This window comes from Geotrypetes seraphini, chromosome 16 (genome assembly GCF_902459505.1).
Source record: "Geotrypetes seraphini chromosome 16, aGeoSer1.1, whole genome shotgun sequence".
In the NCBI taxonomy this organism is placed as follows: domain Eukaryota; kingdom Metazoa; phylum Chordata; class Amphibia; order Gymnophiona; family Dermophiidae; genus Geotrypetes; species Geotrypetes seraphini.
In genome coordinates this window covers 34,236,213-34,264,137 of record NC_047099.1, presented here as the reverse complement: position 1 = coordinate 34,264,137, position 27,925 = coordinate 34,236,213, and the positions used below count along the sequence as shown (strand labels likewise).

Here is a 27,925-nt window from a genome sequence, read left to right as displayed (position 1 = left end):
CAGGGTCTGATCCGGAGATGGCAATTCTTATGTTCTTATGTTATGTACATGTCTCGATGTCTGATGTCTATATGTACATGTCAGCATTATCTAGAAAATTTAAAATCTCGATTATGGCCTTCCCTTCAGAGTCATCTTAAATGTACATTCAGATCACCAATAAGAATGGACATTTCTATTTTCACAACCTGATCTGTTAGAAAATCATAAAAAGTGTTCTTTTGCTTCTCTCCATTTCCTTGGTGCACAATAAAAAAATAATACAATTCAATTGTGTATCTAATGACGAATCAGTTTCCATACTGCTGACATTTCTAATAGCTACTCCCCACCCCCTCTGATTTTCTATGCTGATGTACAATTTTAGAATCATTTGAATCATAGAATCGGTGAGGGTGGTGGGATTCGAACCCTGCTTCCCAGCTTATCGCTGTCACCACCAGGGCACTCCTCCCTCCATGTTTAAAGGGGGTGTCTAGTGATGTTGGACATTCTTTGGATGCCCTTTTCAGCAGGTTTGATTTCTCTTGGATGTGTTTTGTATTCTGCATGAGACCTTAGGGTTTGAATTCAATCCAGATTTTTTTTTTCATTGCCTGCTTTTGCCCTGTAGCACTCCCTGTTCTCTCCCTACAGGACTCCCTGCTGTCTCTTTCTCTAGCACACATTTTTGTAATCCCTGTTCTCTCTCTCTAATGCTTCTAGTGGAGGTACCCAATGTTGCATCCAATTAATATTGATGCAAATGGACAACGGAACATGCTTGAGAACCCTTAGAAATGCTGCTTTACTGTAGTTCTGGGATCCTATTGAATCATTGGTCACATGGGTGACTATTGCAGACAGGGGACTGAAGTTTTTTCAACCAAGGTAGTCACTAATCTCCTGGATGAGAGGATGGTCTCTGCAACCATTTTGTTGTGCTTGCTTATGGATCTGATATTTAAAATGATTTAAACAGCCAGGAAAGGCTCCTAGCCATTTAAACCACCTACCTGGAGCTAACCAGGTATTTTCAGCACCATGGATAGCGCTGGTGAAAATGCCTGATCACCCTCCAAGCCGAATCTGGCTATTTTGGGTGCATTCCGATGGTGGAGACAGCACGGATTTTCAGCACTAAACTGACTAAGACAACCGTATAAATAAAACCAGATAAAATAGAGACCCAAGTTATACAGTTCGCACGGACAATTAAGCACCAAATATCACAGGCATGGGCTATTGACTTTAGGATACCTTATTTTATAAAGATGCTTGTAATTTTGTTACTTTTTAATATGTTTGAAATTCATATATGGTTTATGGTTTTTTTGTGCCATGTTTGAACTTTAAGGTGCTTAAATTTAAAAAAAATGGGGTGTGAGAGAGGAGAGGGGAGAGTGTAGATAGCACAAGGATGGATGGATCAGTCTAGAGAAAGATTTATCTAAGAGAAGGATGGGATCGGGGTGGAGGAGGGAGGAGAGAGGAGACTATGCAGGTAACACAAGGACGGATGGATCGTGCTAATCCACAAAAAAGTTTGCTTTAAAAAATTATATCTGGGGGGGGGGGGGGCAAACATTAATCCGAGAGCAGGACTGCTGTGGTTGGAGTTTGGCGACCTTTGAGTGGGGAAATGTGGTTTTTGTTACTTGGGCGATTCAGATTTTAGGGTCTGGTTAGTGTGCAGGTACTATTTTACTGCAGGAACCATTACCATAGGATTCACTCTGTATTAAGGTACTGAAGATTAGGGAATCCCACCTTGACTGGTGCAATAGACAAGACAACAAATATTAGGCTCCAACTCAAGTTTCCTATTTCCAACTTTGGCTAGGCAGCTACATTAATAAAGCTAGACTGACCTACAACGCTTTTAGAAAACTCATAAAAACTGCCTTATTCGATAGATATATCACCTAAACAAAATCTTCACCGAACACTTTTGTTCTTGTTTCGTTTTCCCAATAGGCCCCCTCTGAAATCCTAATCAAACTATATTTTGTAATTCGGGACCTTTCATCTAATATGTCCCCTCTGAAAATTCCTATCAAACTGTATATTGTAATTTTCGCTGTATTTTTGTAATTCGCGACCTTTTCCAAACGGGTCCTCTCGGAAATTTCTTAGCAAACTCTATATTTTATCTTTTCGCTTCTTAAAATTTCTGTCCTCTGTATTTCCTCTGACTATCTGCATATTGTAACTCGCTGAATGTCCAGCTCTCTTGAATGTAAACCGCTTAGAAGTCGCAAGATTGTGGCGGTATAGAAGAATAAAGTTATTATTATTATTTCATAAGGCCACCTAATCCTTTACAAAAATTGATTGCCACCCCTACCAACCCCTGATCCCTTGAAAATAGCTCAGAATTCCACACACAACACTTTGAATCCTCTACGGCATCTGCTGGGTCTCTCTGCTGGGTGGTGGGAGTTGGGGGAAATGTGCTATGATGTTTCCAAGGAATTGGGGGGTGGATGTGGGGACAGGGCCATCCTTGACCACTAGATGGATTAGGTGCCTGTCTGGAATGGGAGCATTTGCTTTCCCTTCCTTAGTCCCATGGCCAGCATCTCCCCATTCCTCCGATCCCCCTGCTGGTACTGTTGTCTTCATTTTTCCTGAGCTGCTCCAAATGTACTCACCACCTGGAAATTCATCAAGAGAAGGGCAGGATGGAGCAGCACTTGAGCAGGGGCCTATACTGAAAAGCCTCACACTAGTACTGAGTCCCTGCAGAGCAGCCCTGAAAAAGGTAAGGTGTCAGAAGGACAGCAGTAGAAAAGGAAGAGGGAGATATACCGGACACATGACTAGGGGGGGGAGGGAAGATGAGGTACTGGACCTGGGGAGTGGGGAGATGCTCGACTGAAGGGGGTGGAGAAGGAGGAGATGCTGGACCCAGGAGAGGAAGTAGGGCAGGGAAAGGGAGATGCTGGTCACCTGGAATGGATAGGGGGTTGGGGAAAGGAGAATACTGGTCCTTGGGGGTGAGGGGTAGAGAATGGAAAAGATGCTGGCTACCTGGGATGGGTAGGTAAGTGAAGGGGTGCTGGCCACCTTGATTGGAGGAAAGGAAATGCTGGCTACTTGGGGGGGGTGCATAGAGAGGGGAAGGAATGATGCTAGACTATGGGAGGATGTCTTTGAGCTAGTCCTTTGGAACTATCCTTGAGCCAGCACTAGGGGGTGGGAGTTTGGGCGGGGGGCACATGGACGAAGATCCACCTAGGGCATCAGATACTCTTGGGATGGACTTGTGTGTGAGGTGTTTTACATGCATCATTTTTTTTATGATATCAGGATGAGGGCTGATTAATGTTTTGGAACCAATTGGGAAAGGCCGAGGGTCTATTTTTCTATATCACCAATCTCTCTAACCTTCTCTTAATAGGGGACATGGATGAGGGGACATTAACACCTCTTAAGGCGTAAGCTTTCAATGAATAAAGCAGCATGTCAAATTTAAGGAAAGCTACTTCATGCATTGTGCATAATAATGAGCTCTATATCTTTGTTAAGAGCTCAGATTATTTGTGTACGTCTCTGCATAGTTTTAAAAGTTATCCATCAGGTTTCCTGTTCTGACCTGTTAAAAGAGATGAACTGGTATGTCCTTTGCAGTCTTCTGAGCAGGTTCCATCTATGACTAGTCTCAGTTAGGGCGCTAGTCTTTGACCAGAGGGCCGCCGTGTGAGCGGACTGCTGGACATGATGGACCACTGGTCTGACCCAGCAGCGGCAATTCTTATGACAAAGTTTGGAAAGATGGACGTGCATTCGAGGGTGTTTTCCGTTCAGGGCCTCGGTAGTGGAATGGGCTCCCTCAAAGTCTGCAACTGGACCACTGTTATTTGCCATTTTTTAAATTAGTAACATAGTAAATGATGACAGATGAAGACCTGTGTGGTCCTTCTAGTCTGCCAATTAGGTGGTTAGAGTTGTGCCTGCCTCCCTATGCAGGTTGCACATCTCCACGCGTTGTGAAGGTCAGTTGTTTTGCTTTGATTCGATCCTCCTTTCTACAGAGGGATCTGCTGTGTTTTCTCCAGTACATTTTTCAACTGGGAGAGTATTCTGGGCACCTCTCACCCTCTTAAATAATAAAAAAAAAAAAAATCCTACTTGTTTTCTTTGATTTTTAATAGCTTGAATGAAGTTTTGTTGCATTTTATCTAAGTGAAATTGTAAATCACTCGGGAATGTAATAATATTATATTACATTAGGATTTATGGATCACTAATATGCCCCAGAAGGAGTTCAATGCAATTTACAATTTAGAAAGGCCTGGCTATGTCCAGGATTAACATTATTTCAGTAGAGTTCATGACATGGATAAGAACATAAGAATAGCCATACAGGGTCATACTCGTCCAGCATCCCATCTTCACGGTGCCCAATCCAGATCACAAGTACCTGGCAAAAACCCAAATAGTAGCAACATTCCATGCTACCAATCCAGGGCAAGCAGTGACTTCTTCCATGTCTGTCTCAATAGCAGACTATGGACTTTTTCTCCAGGAACTTGTACAAACCTTTTTTAAACCCAGCTACGTTAACCTCTCTTACCACATCTTCTGGCAATGCGTTCCAAAGCTTAACTATTCTCTGAGTTTAAAAAAAAAAAAAAATTCCTCCTATTGATTTTAAAAGTATTTCTCAGGCTGTAACTTCGAGTGTCCCCCTAGTCTTTGTAATTTTTGATGGAGTACAAAAAATCAATCCGTTTTTGTAGGCGTAAGATTATGGAATATGGTTTGGAGAGAAGACTGGCCATATCTGGTGGTGTAATCTTGACATGTATTATTATTATTCATCACAGTAACCTATTATATACCTACTCTTTGCTTTGTAATTCTCCAGGAAATGTCCAGACTTTCAATGTAACTTGCTATACACACGACTCTTTGTATTGTATTGATAACCCTCCTAGAAAAGTCCAGACTTCTAATTTGTATACTTACTCCTTGCTTTGTACTTCTCCTGGAAATGTCCAGACTATCAATTGTAACTTGCTATATACATGATTCTTAGTATTGTAACGCTCCTGGAAATGTCCAGACTACTAATTTGTAATCCGCTTAGAACCGCAAGGTACAAGCGGAATAGAAATCACTAATGTAATGTAATGTAATAAGCCGGGGACATGAGACACCATGAAACGGGAACTTTTCTTCCTTCTATTTTTGTGAATGGCAAGGCTGAGGATGTCAGAGAGTTCAGTTAAAATATGTGCTTTATAAGAAAATATAATAATGTGTTTTATAAAGTTTATAAGCATTGCTGGCCTACCCGGTGAGGTGTTCCTAATGGTGGTGGTGGTGGCAGCAGCAGCGTGTCAATGTATTGAGAGGAAGAGGTGGTCTGGGAAATTCTGCTGAGCAAACTCCGGGCCCATTTCCACCCCCCAGTTAGTCCACTCCACTCAACTGGTTCACACACTGAGTGGGTCTTTGGGTGTTGTGCCTGGGTAGTTGTTTTGGGATCTCTTCCAGTGGTTTGTCAGTATCTCCTTGTGGTCCAAGGAAGGAAACTTTGTTAACCTTAGCATTGACCTTCAGAATATGTTTGTAACAGCGCTGCTTGTGTGGCATTAGGCTATATAGGCTATATAACAGACCTTTGCACATTTTTGCACTATATGGTGGGTGTATGAGAAGATTCACATTTCCTGCACAGCTAAGTCCTTGTGAAGTTACCTTGTTCTTTCTGTATTTTGACATCTAGCAAGGTCTCTGTTTGGAAGGAAAGATCTAAGCTTAAAAATGAAGTGGCCAGAAGTTATGGTAAAAGCAGATAGCGTAGCTGATTTTAAGAAAGATTTGGACAAATTCCTGGAGGAAAAGTCCATAGTCTGTTATTAAGACATGGGGGAAGTGTCTGCTTGCCCTGGATCGGTAGCATGGAATGTTGCTACACTTTGGGTTTTGACCAGGTATTAGTGTCCTGGATTAGCTACCATGAGAATGGGCTACTGGGCATGATGGACCATTGGTCTGACCCAGTTAGGCTATTCTTATGTTATGTTCTCATCTGTAGGGGCCTTTGTTTTCACTTCTTATTTTAATGTATTTTTTTTCTGGGAACTTATCAGTGTTTTTTATAATGGGAACAAAAATGGAAGAGAATTAATGTGTGTGGGATGAGGGGGTAACTAATTTCTTCAGCTAAATAATTCAATCCACCTCAACCAGACATAGGAGAACTCACGCACCATTCACACACCCTCCAACCAAAAACGTCAAAAGAAAAAAACTGTTCGACAACCTCCTAGCCATTCGAGCTGCAACACTCGACCACCAACTCTACAATCTATTGACCTCGACCACAGACTACAAAACCTTCAAAAAAGAAATAAAAACCCTTCTATTCAAAAAACACATAAAACCGAACTAACACAATCAGAACTGTCCCAAGCATCACCTGCAACTACTCCATATGTACTTCTGATGTCATGACAATTCAGACATAATTTATGTTATGTTATGGTATGTTTGAAATAATGGTTACATATATGAGGTTCAATAAAAGAAAATTTTCACTGCATGTTTCTATTCTGACCATTTATTCCATTTCATGGTTATTATAAAAAATATTTTTTTACATGGGGGGGGTGTCAAAAAATGATGGGCCCCGGGTGCCACATACCCTAGGAACGCCCCTGCCCCTGTCTTTCTCAATAACTGGACTATGGACTTTTCCTCCAGGAACATAGAACCATGATGGCAGATAAAGGCCAAATGGCCCATCTAATTTGCTTATCCACAGCATCCACTATCTTCTCTCCCTAAGAGATCCCATGTGCCTAACCCACGCTTTCTTGAACCCAGACACAGTCTACCAGGAGACTATTCCATGGATCTACCACCCTTTCTGTAAAAAAGTATTTCCTTAGATTACCCCGGAGCCTATCAACTCTTAACTTCATTCTGTGCCCTCTCAATCTGAAGTTCCTCCGTGTCCTCGCACCTTCCCATCTCTCCCCCCCCCCCCCCCGCCAATATCTCTAAATCCTTGCTGGCACGAGTGGCTTCTTCAGCGTTGGATTTCCCTCTGACATCACTTCCTGGCCCTGTGATACAGAAGTGATTCAGAGGAGAACAAGGCTGGCAGTGAGCAACAGGCAGAAGTTGCATGTGCTAGCGAAGATCTACAGAGGTACAAAGTGGGATGGCGCGAGTGTGGCATGGTGGAGAGGGTGCCAGGGTGGTCCACAACACGGTCGGAAGAGATTTAAATTGCTATTACGCAGATGACATGAGAACCAGAATAGAGATAGGTATCGATTTTATATGGCTACTTCTATGGAGAAATTTATTTTCTGATCTGTTATTTGTCTGTCTATCTGTCTGTCCGACCTGTAAGTGCTAATATATGTTTTCTATTTTTATTATTATATACCGCCTAGAAGTTACTATAGGCTATAACACTTATAGCCTAAGTGGTTTTCTTTCAGGTACTCAAGCATTTCCCCCAGTCTGTCCCAGTGGGCTCACACTCTACCTAATGCACCTGGGGCAAGTGGGATTAAGTGACTTGCCCAGGATCACAAGGAACAGCGTGGGATTTGAACCCGCAACCTCAGGGCGCTGAGGATGTAGCTCTCGCCACTGCATCACACACACTCCTCCCTGCTGGGAGGTTGGATTCTCGCAGAACTATGTTTATAGTTAAGTTCCACGTGTGAATTGTGTCATGGAGGGTCATTCAAGGGTGTCTTGACTGAAAAAAGGTTGAGAACCGCCCATCTAAAGTGATAACAGTGTAATTCAAGCACCCAGGAAGCGTTTTATCCCTAATATAAAGGGATACAGCATAACTTACCTATGGGGGAACAGTGGAAGGGAAAGGGGTGTTCCCTAATAGGTAAGTTATACTGTATCCCTTTATAGTAAGGATAAAACACTTCCTTAAAATAAAGTGCTTTAGTTTTAAGTTAGTGGAACAATGAAGGGAGTGGGTGTTTTATCCTTAATATATAGGGACACATTGTAACTTAGAAGGGAGGGGGTGCTCTATCCTTAAAATAAAGTGATACATGTTAGAAAGTTGCACGGGGACAGAAATCCCACCCATCCCCGCCTGTCCCCGCCAGGATCCTCTCCATCCCCACCAGGATCCTCTCCGTCCCCACCCGTCCCCGCCAGGATCCTCTCTGTCCCCACCCGTCCCCATCAAGATCCTCTCCGTCCCCACCCGTCCCCGCCAGGATCCTCTCTGTCCCCACCCGTCCCCATCAAGATCCTCTCCGTCCCCGCCCGTTCCCGTCAGGATCCTCTCCATCCCCGCCCGTCCCTACCAGGATCCTCTCCGTCTCCACCCGTCCCCGTCAGGATCCTCTCCGTCCCCACCCGTCCCCGTCAGGATCCTCTCCGTCCCCACCCATCCCCGCAAGGAATTACCTCCATTCCCGCCCGTCCCCATAAAAAGCAGCAATTACTTCTGACAGGATCATCAATTCCACAGTTTCTTTTGTGTTTGCACTGCTGTTTTCCTTGTGGAATCTCTTTGGTGGAACCCTTTTTTTGTTTTCTGTTTAGGTAATTAACTTATAAACCCCCTCTTTTACTAAGGCTGACGTGTCCATTATATTATATGGACAAACCCTGCTTCCAAAGCCTTCCATCCCCGTGGGAGTCCCGTCGGCTAGAGGGGGGTCCCCGTGGGAATCCCGTGGGTTAGAGGGGGATTCCCACGGGATTCCCGTGATCCCCGTTCCCGTGCAGACCTCTAATACATATATGTATAGGGGACGGTGAGGGAAGTAGGTGTTTATCCTTTATGTAAAGTAATATGGTGAAACGTAGGGTATCGCAAATTGTGTGCCACGGCACACCGGTGTGCCGCCCGAGATGCCAGGTGCGCTGCGAGATGCTTCCGGCACCCCCCCTCACTGGCGACTCAGGACCCCTTCCGGAGGGCCTTCGTCACCGTGATGACCTCAGTCATGCGTGTGACATCATCGCGTTGACGTCCGCGCTCTCCCGGATGCCCTCGAGCCACGGCCACCAGGGTAGTGTGCCGTGGCGTTGCAAAGTTTGCAAGACACTGGTGTAACGTGTATTTGAGACCTGAGGAAAGGAGGCATTTTATCCGTAATCTAGAGTGACACAGTATAAATCGCGGATGGGGGGTCAGTGAGGGGAAGCATGAAGTGATACAGTATAATTTGTGTATAGAGGGTAGGGAGGGGGCAGGGAGGGAGGGTAGGGAGGGGGGCAACATTTTATTCACAGTAGCTTGTATATAGGAGACAATGAGGGGAGTGGGCATTTTAAAGATTGGGGACAGTAGATGTTTAATTTTTTTTATAAATTATGAAAGATTCTGTGTCCCTCCTCTCATCCCCTGAGTCTTTTAGTCTTCTAAATCCCTGTGCCCAGCCCCTGAAACATCCAGCCCTGGGATGGACGGGCTCCGCATGCGTGTTCAGCCTTACTCAGCTCTTCTGCTGGAATGCAGATGGTCCATGGTGGTCAGAGGGAGTCTAATTCCCCTCCTGTGTCAACGCCCGCCCTCCCCCCCCATCTCTCCCCTCCTCCCGCTTCTCCTCTCTCCGCATCTTCTCCCTGCATGAGTTTGTCATGTTGGGAGAAGGACCGGCTGGTGTGATTTCATCATTTGCGAATCCAAGGTATGAGATCCTGCCGCCTCATTGAGAAATTCCCCAACGCAGTGCTCGGAGCCGGCTGCTTTTCATTCAGGGGAAGGCGCCCTACGCTCTCCGTGAGGTTTCTTTTCTTCCGTTCCTGCAGTCGCCATGGTAACCGTCTCCAAGGAAGGCACTGGGAGAGAATGAAAAGGACCAGGGTACAAGCGTGCGTGTGTGTGTTTTTGAGTGTGCGGGGGTGGGCTCGGGAAAGGGAGGGTGGTGCGTTATCGTCAGCTTTCCTGGAAAACAACCACAGTCCCTGAGGCAGAGAGCTGCGGTAATGTATTCCAGAGATGTGTGATGGAGGGTAGGGTGGGAAGGCTGTTTTGGCACGGAAGGAGGGAGGGGGGGGCCCTCTGCAGTGGGTAGAAAAGAAAGAAACGGGAAGAGGCAGATGTTCTGTTCTGTATGATAGGGAGATACTATGTGCACATGTGTTAGAGGGGTGGGTTGTGAATGAGGTTTTGTGTGTGTGGTATGGCAGGTGTATTTGTAACAGAAGTGATGCCACCGTCATTATCCCTTTTCGCTCTGCTGCCATGCATGTCAAGGGCAGGCTGCGTGGGAGGGATCCAGGCCAGGGGAGAAGGGAGGCTTCTTTTGAACGGGCCCTTGCGGTTCTCTCTCCGCATGGTTCTGCATTCAGAAGTTTCCCTTCTGTCGCCCCCCCCCCCCCCTCCACTGATTCTCGTACTTGGGAACTTCTGAGACGTGGCACCTGTCAACTTTCTTTCTCCTCCAACACCGCCCTTTCCTCAAGCCACACACCCCTTTTCTCTTTCTTCTCCCTTTTCCCCTCCTGGGAAAACCCCAGCACTTCCCCTTCCTTCCCACCTCTTTATAATAAGCTTCTCACAGCACCCTGATTTGGGATTCCCTCATCTGAGTCCTGAAATCGTAGAGGATTATAGGCTGAGCTGTATCTGAGCATCACCTACACCAATCCCCCCCCCCCCATTGATAAAAGAGGGGAGGAGGTGAAGCTGGAGTGGACAAATTAGAAAGTTGCAGTGCTCTCTTCTCCAGTCCCTCAATTCCTATTCCTCTTGGTTTGGGGCAGAGGGGGGGGAATAGTTCTCCCCCCTCCTGTCCTGTATGGCAGTCCTTACCGCAGTGGTTCCCAACCATATCCTGGAGAACCACCAGCCAGTGAGATGGTCCTCCAGGATATGGTTGACGTAAGGATAAGGTTGTCCTTCAGGATCTGGTTGACGTAAGGTGGTCCTCCAGGATATGGTTGAGCCAGTAAGGTTTTCAGGATAGCCCTAATGAATATGCATGGAGCAGATTTGCATGCCTGTCACCTCCATGATATGCAAATGTCTCTCATGCATATTCTGTAGGGCTGTCCCAATGGACAGAGTTGGGAACCACCGCTGTAAAAACTGGAGGGGAGGGTATGAAGCTGCAGCAAAGTACAGAGGAGAAAAAGTGTAGTTACTTTCCTGTAACGTAGGTTCTCCGTTATTTTTCTTCCTTTTCCAGTCCCTCTGTACCAGTGGGGCTCCCCCCGTCTGGAGCTTTCTAGGGCTTCTCCAGAGACCCAGGTCTTCTTGGCTTTAGGCTCTGCCAGCTTGCAAAAATCACAGGCGCAAATGTTGGCCCGTTTGTGGCCATCTGTGCTTCTTGGAGGAAATCCATAATGGACTTTAAGATCTCTCTCCCCCTCTCGGCAACACCTAATACTGTCCCTTGACACTTACAGATACTTTTCACTCTCTCTCACATGCATACATAGACACACACACACAGTGTTAAAACTTTCTATCACACATACATTCCCTCCCCCCACCTCTCTCTCTCCTTCACACAAACACACCCCCCAGTGTTGGCTGCGAGTTCAAATCAAGAAAATTGAAATGACAATTTAAAATCATTTTAGATGATTTTTGATTTTGATTTTGAAATCACTTTTACCCTACATTTTTTTTAATTTTTATTTTAGATTTGAATCCACATATTCAAGTGATTTTGTATCTTTTCCAGTTATAAATTAAAAAAAAAAAAAATCATTTGTTGATGGAAGTTGATTTAATCTTTGGATTCAAGGATTTAGTATTGTGGTGGTTAATAACACAGGTGAGGGGCCAAAGCTACAAAGTCCGTAAACCCTATTTATATATTAATTCCCGCCACATATGGATTTGTAATTTGCATGTCTATGCTTATCTATTGGTGGATTAGACTATAATCCTGTCCCATTAACCATTACATTTCATAGCTCTGCCTTGCTCTGCTGATTTGAAATCACAATTGGCTTACTGATTTTGATTTCAAAATTCATTTTGCACGTAGTGATTCTGATTTGAAATCTTTGACAAAATGATTTTACCCAACACTGACAGACACATACATTGTTAAGGCTTACACACACACTCACACTCACATATACCTCACTCTGGCATCTATCTTTAACTCTTTCTCACACACACTCACTGGGCCCTCTCTCTCTGTCTCTTTCACTTTTACGCTCACACACACACACCCTCTCTCTCTCACACACACATACATACACACTCCTCTCTCTCTCTTTTTCTCTCCCTCTCAAACACACCCTTTCACGCTTTCTCTCTCTCACACACACAAATATTCTCCACTCCTTTCATAGAAATACTTAACCCTCCTTTTGACACATTCTCTCATCTTCTCACACACAGACTTGCACACTCATCTCCTTTTTCACTGTACACACTCATCTCTTTCCCAGCACATAAGCTTGTCTCTGCACCACCTTCTGCCTGACCACCTATGGGGTACCAACCTGTGAATCCTCAGGGTCCCTGTTTGGTTGAAAGACTCTTATGTGCTCAACGAATCTAGGAACAAGTTCTCATCTCTAGTCGCCTCCTGAATTGCCCAGTGGGTCCTTTGTTGATTCTCTCACCCCCCACAATCCACCTTCACTTTGGGGTCTCCTCTATCATGCGAGACAGCTAAGAGTTTTCTCCAATGTTGATGTCTCCTCTGCAGGCAAACTCTCCGCCAGTAATAGTGAATGCAGACACCTTGGAAGCACCCACCTATGTAAGTATGTGCCAGGGAAGCTGGGAGAGGGCTTGAAAAGCTGATAAAGACATTTGCATTGTACTGCATAGAGGTAACCAGCAGTGGACAATATGAGATCTGGACATATGGCTAGTGCCTATGCAAATTTAACCTTCAGACCTACAACAAAAGATTGAGATTGTTCCAGTGGAAGTCTGGAGAGCTAATGAACAGTTGCACCCACAAAGGGCAATTCTGTAACTGTGCTATCCCTCTAATTCTATACAGTGTGCCACAAGGTAGGCGCCCGAATAGGGGTAGAAACGGGGCATGTATTTGAGCAGGGCATGAGCAGGTCACAAACTTAGGTGCCAGAATTGTATCAGCTGATATTCAGTACTATTTAACTGGCCATAAATGGGACCGACCGCTTAACCAGGTAATTGTGAATATTCAGCACGAGACAACCAATTATCCCTGCCAAATATTTGCAGTTAGCAGCTAAAAGTTAACCAGCTATATTGTGTGATAACCGGTCATTTTCTGCACCGAGTGGCTACATTTAGCTGCCAAATCAGACCTTGCAAATAGCAGTCCTATCTTAACTGGTCAGTGCTGAATATTGACTTAGTCAATAAACCTTTTATTGCCCCCCAAAAAAACCCAGGTATTCAGTGACAGTCACTGGATATGACCTGGCATTGAATATTCATGGTCAGCGTCGCCTCCAGGAGTTATCTGTGCTGTTTCTTGGCAGCTGAATATCGGGTCCATAGAATACTGCATCATGGGTACCTAGATGCCAACATTTAGGCATCAACATTTACACCTGCATCTTACATGGTATAAGTATTGATGCCAAAATGCCAGCTTAGGTACCTCTTAGACCAGGGGTGCCCAATATGTCGATCGCGATTGACCGGTAGATTGGGAAGGCAACGTGAGTCGATCGCGGAGCCCATCCCGGATTCTGTGATAGACTCGTGTTGCCGTCCCGATCTACCGGGCCGATCAGCCTTCCTCTCCCTGACGTCAAAGCAGCCTGAAAAAGAAATCATCTTGGCCGGGGTCGGTGTCTTGCTCCGGAGCTTCTATCTCTTCCAACAGCCTTCCTATCTGGCCCTCTCCCTTCTACCTGCATCTGGCCACACCCCCTGCTCCGCGGCTCTCTTCGGCAACTCATCAGCAGCAGCGATCGACACAAGCTTCTGATGTCGGGGCCTACCCTCTGCGAGTCCCGCTTGTGTCAACTTCCTTTTTCCATAAAGGCGGGACTCGCAGAGGGAAGGCCTCGACATTGGCAGCCTGTCTTGATCACCATTGCTGACGAGTTGCTGAAGAGGGCCGCAGGGCAGGGTGTGTGGCTGGATGCAGGTGGAAGGGAGAGGGCCAGATGCAGGACTTGTGGGTGAGGGAGGAGAAGAGAGAGAGAAAGAGAGAGGGGAGGGAAACAAAAGGAAATATTTCATACTGGGCTGGGCCAGAGTGGAGGGAGGGTGGAAAGATTCTGGCTACAGGGTGCAGTAACATAGGAAAAGGGGGGAAAGCTGAAAATGGAGATAGTGACACAAAGAAGAGAAAGGGTAAGTAGGACCTACTGAATAAGGATAGAGATTCAGAGAGGACATGAAGAGGAGGTGAAATAGAGACAAATGCTGAAAAGGGGGGGGAGATAAAGACATTGAAAAGGCAAATGGTGAACATGGAGTCAAGACAACGACAGAGACAAATGAGGATTCTGAAAAAGTGGTGAGATAGGGATATAGGTGAGATGGACACAAAGAAGGGTGATGCTGGAAAATAGGTGGAATGGTAATTCTGACAGACACAGAAGGGAAATGCTGGATCAAGGAGAGATGGGGCTCAGGCTGGATGGAATGGGGAGAAATGCCTGGTTGGCCCGGAACTTCCTCTCCTACGTCAGAATTGACGTCGGGGAGCGGAATGCTGGTCAGCGCGACGCTTTCTGCAGGGAGAGCTTGGGGTGGCGGTGGCTTGGGGGCTGTTCCCCGATGGTGACAGCGGCAAACAGAGTGGCTTGGGGGGAGGGTAGGGAGAAAGAAAGAAAGGGGGCAGATAGGGAGACAGAGAGAAAAAGTTGGGGGAGAGAATGAGGTCTGGAGGAGAGGAAACATACAGGAGGCTGAAAGAAGGGAAGAAAGATTGGATGCACAGTCAGAAGAAGAAAGTGCAACCAGAGACTCATGAAATCACCAAACAACAAAGGTAGGAAAAATGATTTTATTTTCAATTTAGTGATCAAAATGTGTCCGTTTTGAGAATTTATATCTGCTGTCTATATTTTGCACTATGGTTCCCTTTTACTAAACCGCAATAGCGTTTTTTAGCGCAGGGAGCGGTGTAGTGAAAAGGGAGGGGGTATATTTGTCTATTTTTATATGATTGTTGCTGAGGTGACATTGCATAGAGTCATCTGCCGTGACCTCTTTGAAAAAACCCCGGATTATGAATGATAATTAACATTTTCTCTGCCTTTCAGTGTGCTTTGTGGGTTGTTGTTTTTTTTTAAATTTCATTGTTGGTAGATCATTTTGACTCGGTCATTTTAAAAGCAGCTCGCAAGCCCAAAAAGTGTGGGCACCCCTATCTTAGACCTTTGGAGAGTGAAGTATATAAATAAATAAATTAGGCTCGATTTTATAACAGAATCTTGGCCTCCAAATGCCAATATAGAATACCATCTTAGCGCACAGATTATGGGTACCTAGGAATAAATATTCAGAGTGTTTTCTGGCCATTTAAAATGCTTTTATGGGGTTAACAGGGCACACTAAGTGGCGTTTAAGCAGAAAGTACTGATGAAAATGCCTGACAGTGTCTAAGCGGAAACCAGCTATTTTGTGCATGTTTCCAGGATTGACACTTATTTATTAACTGACTTTTCATGAAGGGATTCAATACATTGAATAGCAACCAGGTACTCTGCAGTATTTTCCCCATCTGTCCCAGCAGACTCACAATCCTACTGTGGTACTTGGGGCACTGGAGTCACAAGGCGCAGGCTGGGATCGAGCTCACAATTTTGGGGGGGGGGGGGAGTGATGAGGCAGCAGCTCTAGGCCACCCCTCCACTCCTTAACCAGTTAAGCGCTGACAGTCAGCATTTAAGTGGCTAAGATGGCCGCATACAACAGAGGCTTTTGGCGGTTCCCCGGTTGACCTGGCATGAGTGCATCTACCGTTGCACGCATGCGTTTCGTCTCACGCGAGTGTTCTGCATCCAAATTAGCACGCTCAGATGCTGTTACAAAATTGGAATTCCCAGCATGCCCAGTTACAGAACTGCCCACACAGAGCATAAATCATTGTGCTTTCAGCTATAGATCAAACCTTCTGAACCGACTGTTCGCAGAGCCTTCTGGATCAGGTTTGTATCTCCTCTTGTTGTGGTCATACTTAGTTCCAAAGCCTGATTCTAGGTGGCTCTAGTCTAGGCCAGTGTTCTTCAACCTTTTTGCACCTATGGACCGGCAGAAATAAAATAATTATTCTGTAGACCGGCAGTTGAAAAACACGGGGCTAAATCGTGGGCCAGACCCCGCCCATCTCCACCCCAGACCCCGCCCCCATAATAGTACTAATTGCACCTTGCACGTCCTGTGCCTCATCTGGAAGCCTTCCCTCTGACGTTGCAACGGTAGCACAAAGGGGTACTGGAAAGTTCTCAGCCCAACCAACCAACTTCCTAAATTCTGAGCGTTATTTTGCCAAAGCCGCTGAAAAAAGTGTTATCTTATGTTTTGACATTGTTTCCGATGAACGATTGAACCATATCCGCTTCATTCTCTACTTGGTTGGGCTGGGAACTCGTATAAAACAGCGGCGCATCCATAGCCAGATCTCAGGTATCATTTAAAAACAGGGCACAACGCCTGGGTTGAGTTCCACAGGGTTATTCATGAGAGCACACAAATCGAGGCAAGCAGACATTAGGGAGAGTATGAAGGCCAATTAACTTTGTAAAGGGATGTTTGAAAATAGCACAGGTGAAAATCGATGCATTCTTCCACAAGAGGCAGGAGGAGTTCTATAGAGTTGGGAGGGCAATTTTTAAAGTGAAAGCACATGCATATTTTGACTTTTAAAATCGGTGCAATGATAGCGCTGATTAAAAGACCCCCCAGACTTTACAGCACCATAGTCAGTATAAAAACAAACCACTCGATGATGAATTGTCATCAGATAGGCAAGGCAAGGAGAATCTACTGGTTCCACTCAGTGAGAACCATTAAGGCATCCCATGAGGTTGAATCTAGCCATAAGGTCTTGTCCTAAGGTTGGGTTTAGGCAGAGGTCTGGCTCTAACATTGCATGTGGCAAATGAAATGGCTGTATAGTTCAGTCTGGCAAAAATCTAGTTGAGTGCCTAAGACTAGGCAAGGGTCTGGTTGGATCTAAGCAGTCGTCGGGCTCTAGATTTGGTGCTCATTGGCTTCTGTCTTGGCTTGGAGGTCCAATTTCCAAGTCTGTTAATTTCTTGTTATACCATCTATCCCAAGTATCTAGACGGTTTACAATAAGTTAATAGAAGAAAAAGAATAGAATATTATCTAAAACATTGTGGACAGACATGACTGACAGAAGTCCGAGAGGGAGGTTGGGGGAGGGAGGTAAAGTTACAGTAAAATTAGCTGTGGAAAAGGGTATCAGGTAGGAAAAGAACAGCAGATGAGGGAATCTATTTGTTAGAAGGAAACGAGATGGCGCTGATGACTTCTTTCATTTTTCCCCTCTAGGTGAACGGGACAGAAGGGGAGATGGAATATGAAGAGATTACACTAGAAAGGGTGAGTACTGCTCTTGCCCTCTCCGTCTCCACTGTTGTCACGGCTCTGGTTTCTGGACGCTCTTGAATTTAGCATTCCCAAGAAAAGATCCCATTTTGTGAGAGAATGCCCTGTGGGATGGGAGGGTGATTCGTTCTCCATGTTCCTCTAGTTAAGAACCCGCCGCCACTATCGCAGATATGGCCATGTGACTCCATTTTTGAAGGAGCACCATTGGTTGCCTATAAAATTTTGACTGATGCCCAAAACATTAACCTTGACTTTTAAAGCTTTACATTTGGGTACACTTGATTATTTATCAAAGATTCTGGGACCATATCAACCAGTTAGAACCTTACTCTCTACGTAATATATATATATATTAATATATATATATATATTGTGGTCCACAAGATAGCACCTTGACGTGTGGCCCGGACCGGAGCCACCCTGCAGGATCGGATTCACCCTCTTTCCAATACAATGGCAAGAAAGAGAGAAATCAAAACAAAATCACTACCATTACTGTGCAAACAAATAATCTTATTTTTTTATTCAGTTTGTATGCAGGTAGATAGTCTTTTCAATAAAGCTGCTAAGATGGTCAGAATAGCTTTGTCCAGCAGTACTAAAACAAAAATAGTAAACTTAAACAAGTCAGCAAAAAAAAAAAAACAGTAGCAAAGCAACCAGTCCTTGACTTCCATTCAGTGATAAGGACACCTCAGCTGTGTCTCTGGTTTGCAACCCCTCTGGGCCAAATCCCTGACTGCCACAAAGGCAGACAGTATCAAAATTCAGAAGAAAAAAAAAAAACCAAACAAACAGTTCCAGGTACTTTTCTTCTCAGCACAAAAGTTGTACAGTTCCTCCAAGCCTCTGGCAAGTTTTCCTACACTGCCAGGAAACAGGGGAGTGATAGGTTTTGCATACAAAAGTCTTTCACTTGACTCTCACTATGCCCGCCCAAGATATCAGCAAAACCTCTCCCTCATAGAAATCACTCCTCAGCTTGCACACAGGGAAAACAGAAGAAAAATGTTTCACCAACAGTTCAACACTCTCAAATCACACTCACTGTTTGTGGACAGCAACAAAGTTCACCTGCATGTCCTCAATAACTTCAGGAGCACATTCTGCCAATGCTTCTCCCAGTTCCATGGGCAGCTCCCCGGAAAACATAGGCATTTCAGCAGACCCCTCCTCCAGCACCTCCATAGGAACTGGATCGTTGCTCCTGCTTGGCTGTGAGGGCACCCTAGGGAGGAAAGGATTAAATCTTCTCCCTATCTTGCTTCCTCCTCTGCTCTCCTTCCTGGGCTTAAGTACCTGAGGGCGACACCCTGCTTGGTCAGCCCTGGCTGAGTTCCAAGGACCCCTTGGGCTCCCCCGGTGGTTAAGGTCGTTATTACATTTAACCACTGTCTGTCCCTTCCCAATTCCACTCCGGGTTTCCTTTATTGCTTCAATTTTTCTTGTTCTAACTGGGACCTGGGCAGAGAGCCTACCTGACTGGTCACAATATATATATAAGATTCTGGTACCATATCAACCAATTTGAACCCTATGTTCTTCCAGCAGTTGTTCCTACCATCACTACACTTAGCAAGGCTAACTTCAACACGGAATTCTGCCATGTTTCAGCGCCATATTTATGGAACTCTCTTCCTATAGATCTGCGTACTGAACTTTCTTACATTAAATTTAGAGGCCTTTTGAAACCCTCTCTTTTTCGTTTAGCGTACCCTTAGAAGACTATAATCACTTACTGTAATAAGATCTTTTGGATTGGAATTTAGGGAGGGATTTCAGACCTCAGCTTTGTAGATTTTATATTTTAATTTTTTTAAATGGGGGGGCATATTTGTTTAATCTTGTTTTGTGGGTTTTTAAAAAAATCTTTGCTTTTGTTAACGGAGTTCCTTTTCTTTGAGTTTAAAATTGTAAACCGCTCTGCTGTTATTGCGAAGGGCGGTGTATATGTACTTATAAATATAAACATCAAAGAGTTCTCTCAAAGATCTCAATCCTACCTTGGTTAATCCAACCCCCTGTGATGCAAGAGATTCCATTTCTTTGTTTCTTCAGTTAAGAGCATCTCTGGAGAGTCCCCCCAAAAGAACCTGAACTCTGCACCTTCATGGTTCGTGGCTTTTGACCTAAGCTTTCCCCAGAGAGCCACACCAAAGCATTGGAGTGAGAGGATGCTTCTTTCTCTTGGGAGGAGGTTGAGGTTGAGAGAGGAATTTAGGGTCCAACATTCAAAGAGTTTATTTGAGTTATGCTCGTAAATTAGCCTCTTTGAAAATAATGACATTTTAAGTAAAAATTTATGAACTCAACCCTAGTAAATTTTCAAAGAGGCCAATTTATAAGCAGAACTCTCAAAGTTAAGAGTTCCAAGTGTCCAAGTTTATTAAAAATTTGGTATTGGTATGGTAAAAAACCCCAACAACTTCCAAAATGGCTTACAGTTCTAAAAATTGGGGAGAAGGGAAGGGGTACATGATTTTAAAGACAATAACATGAATGTGAGGATAAGGGCTCCTTTGACTAAACTGCAGAAGAGCTTCCTACCGCGGGTCGGCAAGGTAAATGTTCTGATGCTCATTCAATTCCTATGAGTGTTGGAGCATTTACCTTGCTGGCCCGTGGTAAGAACCTCTTCCGCGGTTTAGTAAAACCCAGCATTAAATAGGAAAGAGGAGGGGGAGAAAACATAAGATACAGCTGTGCATCTTCATAAAGTCATTATTGAAAAAAAAAATTGAGAAGGAAAGAAATATTCATGTTATCTCCGAAGAGAGCATTATGTATAGGCATCGGTGAAAAATAATGTTTTAAGTTCTGATATGAAGCAATCTAGGGACGTTTGTAGTCGTAGTGATGTAGGAAGAGCGTTCCAGAGCTGAGGATTGTGTCCAGAAAATATTGCTTGTCGGATGTGTTCATGAACAATGGCACAGTATGAAGGAACAACAAGTTGATTTTGATTTAATGACCCGAGAGCTCTGGGAGGAGCGTAGGGGGATGAGGTGTCACGCAAGATAAAGCGGTTCTCCTGATGAAAGAACTTTAAAAGTTATAGAAGCATTTTATATGAAATGTGATGTGGTAAAGGGAGCCGGTGTTCTTCTTTTCAGTAAAGGGGTAACATGATCAATCTTGAATGCATTATGAATCAGTTGGACAGCAACGTTTTGGATTCATTGTAGTCTACGTATGTCTTTTTGATGTAATCTGGTGTAAAGAGAATTGCAGTAGTCGATTTGTTGACTAATCAAGGCGCGTACAAGGATATTTATAGCAGAGGGGACAAGAAGTGAGCATATAGACCTAATTATGTGTAATTTGTAGAAAGAGCGTCGTATAACTTGGCTGATTTGTATATTGAAGTTGAGTTTGGAACATAAATCCCTTGAACAATGGACCCTCTATTTTCACCCAGTCTTTAGGAATATTACACACAATAAGCTACTGGGGAACTTCTCACCTATTCTAGAGGTTTCCCCCACCCGCATTCTCCTGAAAAAAGGTAGGGTTGAAGAGGATCGCTTCTCTGTTTAACTTCAGACATTGATAGACAAAGCTGCCATTGATAGATATCCTATATGCATTATGCGGGATGGAGATAGAGGCCAGTCTGCATGAAAGACATAGAGAGATTGAATGCAAGATCCTCCATTATAACTTCCTTTGTCCCCCCTCTCCCATATTTCTCCCTTTTACCTCAGGGTAACTCTGGCTTGGGCTTCAGCATTGCTGGTGGAACAGACAATCCACACATTGGAGACGATCCTAGCATCTTTATCACCAAGATCATTCCGGGAGGAGCCGCTGCCCAGGATGGTAGGCTAAGGTAAGGCCGCAATGCAGCATAACCAGTGAGGTGCAGAAAGGAGAGCTCACTTTTGAAATTATGAGGCAATGTTGGCAGAAATACACATAGGTATAATCTATATTAAATGTCAAAATGTATAGCGCTGGGTATGCCTTTCAGCATATAAGTGATAAATAGTAATAGTAGTTGTCGTAGTATTTGTAGGTTTTAATGGAAAACTGATATTTTGTGTGTCCAACATCAATCAGCTTGATATTCAGTACTATTTGGCCGGCCAGGAATTGTTTCTGGCCACTAAATAGTACCAAGATGGCTAACCACTAATATTCTGTGGGAAATAGCCAGCTCTCTCCCACTGAAAATCCCAGTCAGTGGCTAGCCCAGTCACCAACTATATCACACAAAATAGCCGGTCAGTGCCAATATTCATTGGCTGACTGGCTAAGTCTAGCAGCCAAATAGACCTGCCAAATAGTAGGTCTATCTTTGGCCCCATGACTTGGTTGGCCAACCAATAAATGTCGGCTTGGCCGACTATGACAAACGTGGCTGAATATAGACCGGAAATTCAATGCCAGTCACCAGATACAGCACTGGCATTGAATTTCTAGGTTTGCCGCTGACTGCAGGAGATAGCCGGGCTGTCTCCTGTGGTCTGAATATCAAGCTCAATGTGTATATGTGGTGTGTGAAGGAGCTTGACCTTATCTTCAGGCTGGGATCACGTTACAGTCAGTGTGTGTGGAGTGTTGAAGGCATCCGTACCCACCAAAATGTTCAATTCCAGATAGAGGACGGGGTTACCAAAGGCAGGATGATAATAATACTTGGGAAACAGTATGGGAGACAGATTGAAACTTGCAATTAATATAACCTGTCTTATTCTTCAGGGGAGGTGCTCATGCAATTGTTGATAACATTCTGGAGAGGAATTCTGTTCCTTGTGTTACTTTGCTTAAGAGATCAGGGCTCCTTGATATCTGAGACTGGTTAGTCTGAAGAGCTGAGAATATTCCAACCTATTGAAGCAGCCTAATAAATAATCTAGAATGAATTTCTAGGGGGGGGATATGGAATTGGTGTCAGTGGTTCCCAACCCTGTCCTGGTGGACCACCAGGCCAATCGGGTTTTCAGGATTGCCCTAATGAATATGCATGGAGCAGATTTGCATGCCTGTCACTTCCATTATATGCAAATCTCTCTCGTGCATATTCATTAGGGTTAGCCTGAAAACCCGACTGGCCTGGTGGTCCCCCTGGACAGGGTTGGGAACCACTGCTCTAGATAATAAACTGATGTAGAGACAGTTACCCTCCTGGGTCATTCATGGTTACATAAGAATGACAGCTGTCTTCCCAACAAGATAAACTAATAACATACAATATGATGTGAAGTTATAGGGTTACCATATGGTTCCATAAAAAGGAGGACGAACTGAGACATCCAGGTTTTACTTCCATTGAAAGCAATGGAAGTATGGAGGATAGGTTGAGATATCTGGGTTTTACTTCCATTGCTTTCAATCTCAATCCATCCTCCTTTTTCTGGAGCCATATGGTAACCCTACATATACATACCGTAATTTTCGCTCCATAAGAAGCACTTTTCCCCCCCTAAAAAGTGGGTGGATCTTATGGAGCAAATACAACTTTTTAAACACCTCCCCCCTCCCCCGGTACCTTTTTTAAAATGCCGATGGTCGAGCGCAGTCTCCCCCCCCCTCGCTGGACGGCTGCCTCTTTTCTTGCTGCAGAGCGGTGCATAAGGCAAGAGCGTGAGTTTTTCACTTCCTGCCTGATCCCACGCCACTCCCTGAATGGCTGCCGTCAGTTCTCACTTCCGCCTTGACTTTTATGTTCAAATCAGTTTTTATCGTGAATGAAGGCAAAAGATACAAGCAACATAATTCAGAACAAACAAGATTTAACAGTTCACAGCATTTCAAATAGAATGCCCAACCCGTCCCAACCAACCAAAAACCAGGCATTTCCTCCTCCCCCAAGAGAACAGTAGAGAAGGCGATCAAAAGGTCTCAAACACTCCAGAGACCATGACTCTTGTGGTCCCTGGGCAAGCTCAATAGGCTTTGCTAAAAAAAAAAAAAAAAAAAAAGAGAGAGAGAGATTACAGTATCTGATCCTGAACAAGAGCTCAGCGCCCAACAGACTCCTTGAAATAGAGTATTCGAACGAAGGCTACGCCCTCGAGGGGCTAAGGAAGCCAAGTAAGCACCCCAGATAAGCAAAATAAGATTACGTCTGCGCGGGCGGCCCACCACCTCAAGAGCCTCCCACGAGGCCAAACTATGCACCAAAGAGCGCCATCCCCAAAAGGACGGAGGTTCAGATACAGTCCAAGATTGTGAGATACATTCGCAGATGTAATTGAGTAAAAGTCGTAAAAATTTGGTGAAATTATTACTTCAGTAAAAGTAAAAGCAACAGATGTTATCCTGTACTTCTTTACAAGTAAAAGTGGCAAAACTTTTCCTTAAGTACAGCTGAGATAGTCAGTGATATGGGTTCCTCTCCTTTTTTTTTCTCCCTCCTCGTCTGCAGGGTGAATGATAGCATTCTGTTTGTGAACGACGTGGACGTGAGGGAAGTAACGCACAGTACTGCGGTGGAGGCCCTGAAGGAGGCTGGTTCCATTGTACGGCTCTATGTAATGAGGCGGAAGCCCGTATCTGAGAAGATTATGGAGATCAAGCTCATCAAAGGACCCAAAGGTATCCCTGGGGGACTATGAACTCAGAAGTGGAAGGGCAGGATGGAGGGAAGGAGAGAAGAGGGGGGGAGGAGATAGAGGGCCGAAAGATTTCTAGTCAAGTAGAAATGTGTTGGGGAAGAGGTAAAGAAGCGAAGAAGCTTGAGAGAATCAGGCCAGGAGTGAAGAGAAGCCGCAAAGTTGATGCTGACAGAACAGGGTAGGGTGGGAGGGTCTCGGTGAAGGGGAGTTGGGTGCGACTCTGTCCCCTTTGCTTCTTATTCATAAAAGGATCCACTCTGCCATTCATTTCTTTTCATCCCTTCTTCAGGTTTGGGCTTCAGCATCGCAGGAGGGGTTGGAAACCAGCACATTCCCGGAGACAACAGCATCTATGTAACCAAAATCATCGAGGGAGGAGCAGCACACAAAGATTGCCGACTGCAGATAGGAGACAAGATTCTAGCCGTGAGTAGCAGTTCCACCATCTGCCCTGCGTAGGAGCTTTCGTGGTTTGTTCAGCTGTTTACCACTGACTCCAGTTGTTATCCATCAGGTTTCATGTATATGATACCATTTAGGACCCCTGAGGAAGGAGTGTTTCTTCGAAACACGGACCGTGTCGGTTCCGGGTTCATCAATCCTTTTGGATACAAACTGTTTTATGACTATATTTATCTTTTTATGATTGCTTATTAAAGACTTGGTATCTTGTACATCACCACTGGAGTTTTTGCCTTTGTCTTTCACCAACACTACCGACACCTCATCGACCTTTCTACGCTCAACCCTTGCATTACCCTACCACCACCTCCACAGTCCTATCGCCACCTCCTCTATCCTATCGCCATCGTTTCTCCTGCCTTGCTCTTCCTTGCCAGTCCTATCGCCAACCGCTCAGCCTTACACCCCCCCCCCCCATCTCCTCGGTCCCACTTCGACAACCACAATGTGCTCTTAGAAATCGCAAACATGGCTCTGATCTGCCCCCTTTCACACGTGCAGGTCAACATCTCCGTCGGCCACGTCGCTAAATGTTTTTTTTTTCTCTCTGATGCAGGTAAATAGCGTCAGCCTGGAAGACGTGATGCATGAGGATGCGGTGGCAGCCCTGAAGAACACCTCTGATGTGGTCTATCTTAAGGTGGCCAAACCAACCAATGTGTACTTGAATGATTCCTATGCCCCACCTGACATCACCACATGTAAGAAGTCCTCCAATTCCTTCTCTTTATTGCTGTTTCACTTTCTCATTCCTACTCTTTTAATGTCTTTTAGTCTTGCCTTTCCCCTACTTCTATCTCTCTGCATTTCTTGACTTCCCAACCTTTCCCATGCTGTCTTTGTTTTTTACTCTCTGATTCTGTTCATTTTAATTTATTTACATAGTAACATAGTAAATGTCAGCAGATAAAGACCTGAATGGTCCATCCAGCCTGCCCAAACATACACTCTTTATAATTCAATGATTTAATTTAAATTGTTCTTTTTTTTTTATTGATCTCAATTTGTCTTTCTCCTGGTCTCTATTTTCCTTTTTTTTTTTCTCTCCTTCCTCTCTCTCCGACTCTTACTCTCCTATCAATCTCAGTTCCTTTTGCTTTCTTTTGTGTCTCTCTCTTTGATCCTGTCCCTTTTCCTCTTTCCCCCTTCTGAGTCTGTCTCTTTTCTCCTTTGGGCTGTCTCGCTTTTGTCATTCTGAGCTGCTCCATCCCACATTTTGTCTTCGCTTTCTTAATTACAGCCTACTCCCAGCACCTGGACAGCGAAATCAGTCACCCCAACTACCTAGGCACGGACTATCCTCAGGCACTCACCCCAACCTCCCCACTCCGGTATTCCCCAATCCCCAAGGAGCTGATGGGAGAGGAGGATATTCCCAGGTGAGAGACTTCCATCTCCATTAGAATCTGCAGAGAAGTATAGAAAGTGGGTGAATACACAACCTGCCAGCCGCATTTCCAATTGCTCTCCAAGACCCACCTTGCTTGACCCTTTCGTTTAGGATAACTCAAATGTAGGTTTGACATGTTCCAAGTAAGCATGACTGAGTCCAACCAGTCCTTGTATTTAACCACCTCCCCCCTACTCTCACACACACACACTGCTTTCCCCATTGCGTCTGGGAGAGGAGAGCTTGGATTGCTCTGAAAAAAACATGGATTCCACATCTGGGCCTGTAAATCCTTGATGGTGGGAAGAGTTGATGTCAAAGAGCCTCACAAACCGTTCCGACACTTTGGTTTTAATGATAGCTTAAATAAAGTATGCCTAATTTGGTGGCTGTTAAGCCCAGTACATCAATTAGAGCCATGCTAATTTATCACATAATTGATATTCTAATTTATTACAAGCCCACAAGAAGAAATATTCTCATCAGGGTGATGCATTTAAGGAAATGGTTGCATCCTCCCCCAACACACGCCTCTTTTGCTTAATTCAATTTGTGAATTCAATCCTGGTCAGTGTTGCTTATAGTACTAAGTCAAAGTATTTAAGTACAAGCAAAGGTAAATGCGTATTTTGATACTTAAATAAAAGTAAAAAGAATAGGGCCGGTTGATATTGTATATTTGGATTTTCAAAAGGCATTTGACAAAGTACCTCATGAAAGACTTCCGAGGAAATTCGAAAGTCATGGGATAGGAGGTAATGTCCTTTTATGGATTAAGAACTGGTTGAAAGACAGAAACAGAGAGTGGGTTTATGGTCAATATTCTCAATGGAGAAGGGTAAATAGTGGGGTTCCCCGGGGTTGGTGCTGGGGCCACTGCTTTTTTAACATATTCATCATTGATCTAGAGATGGAAATAACTAGTGAGATAATTACATTTGTTGACGACATAAAGTTGTTCAAAGTTGTTAAATCGCAAGAGGATTATGAAAAATGGGAGACTGGAAGACTAGACGTCAAAATGGCAGATGACGTTTAATATGAACAAGTGCAAAGTGATGCATGTGGGAACGAGGAACCCGAACTATTGCTATGTGATGCTGGGTTCTGTGTTAGGAGTCAACTGCCCCGGAAAAGGATCTAGGTGTTATTGTTGAGGATACGTTGAAACCCTCAACTCAATGTGTGGCGGCGGCTAAGAAAGCAAATAGAATGTTAGGAATTATCAGGAAAGGAATGGAAAACAAAGATGAAAATGTTATAATGCCCTTGTATCGCCGTATGGCACGGCCGCACCTCAAATACTGTGTGCAATTCTGGTCGCCGTATCTCAAAAAAGACGTAGCGTAATTAGAAAATGTACAGAGAAGGGCGACAAAAATGATAAAAGGGATGGGTCGACTTCCCTATGAGGAGAGGCTAAAGTGGCTAGAACTCTTTAGTTTGGAGAAGAAAAGGCTTAGGGGTGATATGATAGAGATCTATAAAATACTGAACGGAGTGGAAAGAATAGATGTGAATCGCTTGTTGACTCTTTCCAAAAATACTAGGACTAGGGGACATGCGATGAAGCTACTAAGTAGTAGATTTAAAATAAACCAGAGAAAATATTTCTTCACACAACGTGTAATTAGACTTTGGAATTCGTTGCCAGAGAATGTAGTGAAACCAGTTAGCTTAGCAGGGTTTTAAAAAGGTTTGGCTAAATTCCTAGAAGGAAAGTGTGCTGCCATGCCATGTTTGCCCTCACCTTGTAAAAACACACTATAATATGTATGTAAACTTGTAACCCGCTCTGTGCTCTCCTGGGAGGTTGGAATATATATCCAAACAAATAAATAAATAAGTCCATAGGCCATTATTGAGATGGCTTGGGTAAATCCACTGCTTATTCTTAGAATAAGCAGCATAAAATCTGTTTTACTACTTGGGACCTGGGTTGGCCACTGTTGGAAACAGGATACTGGGCTTGATGGACCTTTGGTCTGTCCCAGTATGGCAGCTCTTATATTCTTATGTGAGCCAAGTATAGGACAACCAAGCTATTGTGACATCACTGATGAGGTTGGC

General features: G+C 44.4%; 1 protein-coding gene across 3 annotated transcripts in view; it reads left to right on the top strand.

Annotated features, from left to right (window-relative positions):
* DLG4 (discs large MAGUK scaffold protein 4) overlaps positions 1-27,925 on the top strand; it is a 196,663-nt gene that overhangs the window by 142,668 nt on the left and 26,070 nt on the right. For all 3 annotated transcript variants that reach the window (XR_004537285.1, XM_033925295.1, XM_033925296.1), the window contains 7 exons: positions 12,612-12,665; positions 17,384-17,434; positions 21,148-21,272; positions 23,814-23,983; positions 24,293-24,429; positions 25,022-25,166; positions 25,706-25,844. Coding sequence is in view for 2 of the 3 variants with exons in the window: in XM_033925296.1 (XP_033781187.1) it covers positions 12,612-12,665; positions 17,384-17,434; positions 21,148-21,272; positions 23,814-23,983; positions 24,293-24,429; positions 25,022-25,166; positions 25,706-25,844 (821 nt within the window). In the remaining variant the exon portion in view is untranslated. The remainder of the gene's footprint in view (positions 1-12,611; positions 12,666-17,383; positions 17,435-21,147; positions 21,273-23,813; positions 23,984-24,292; positions 24,430-25,021; positions 25,167-25,705; positions 25,845-27,925) is intronic.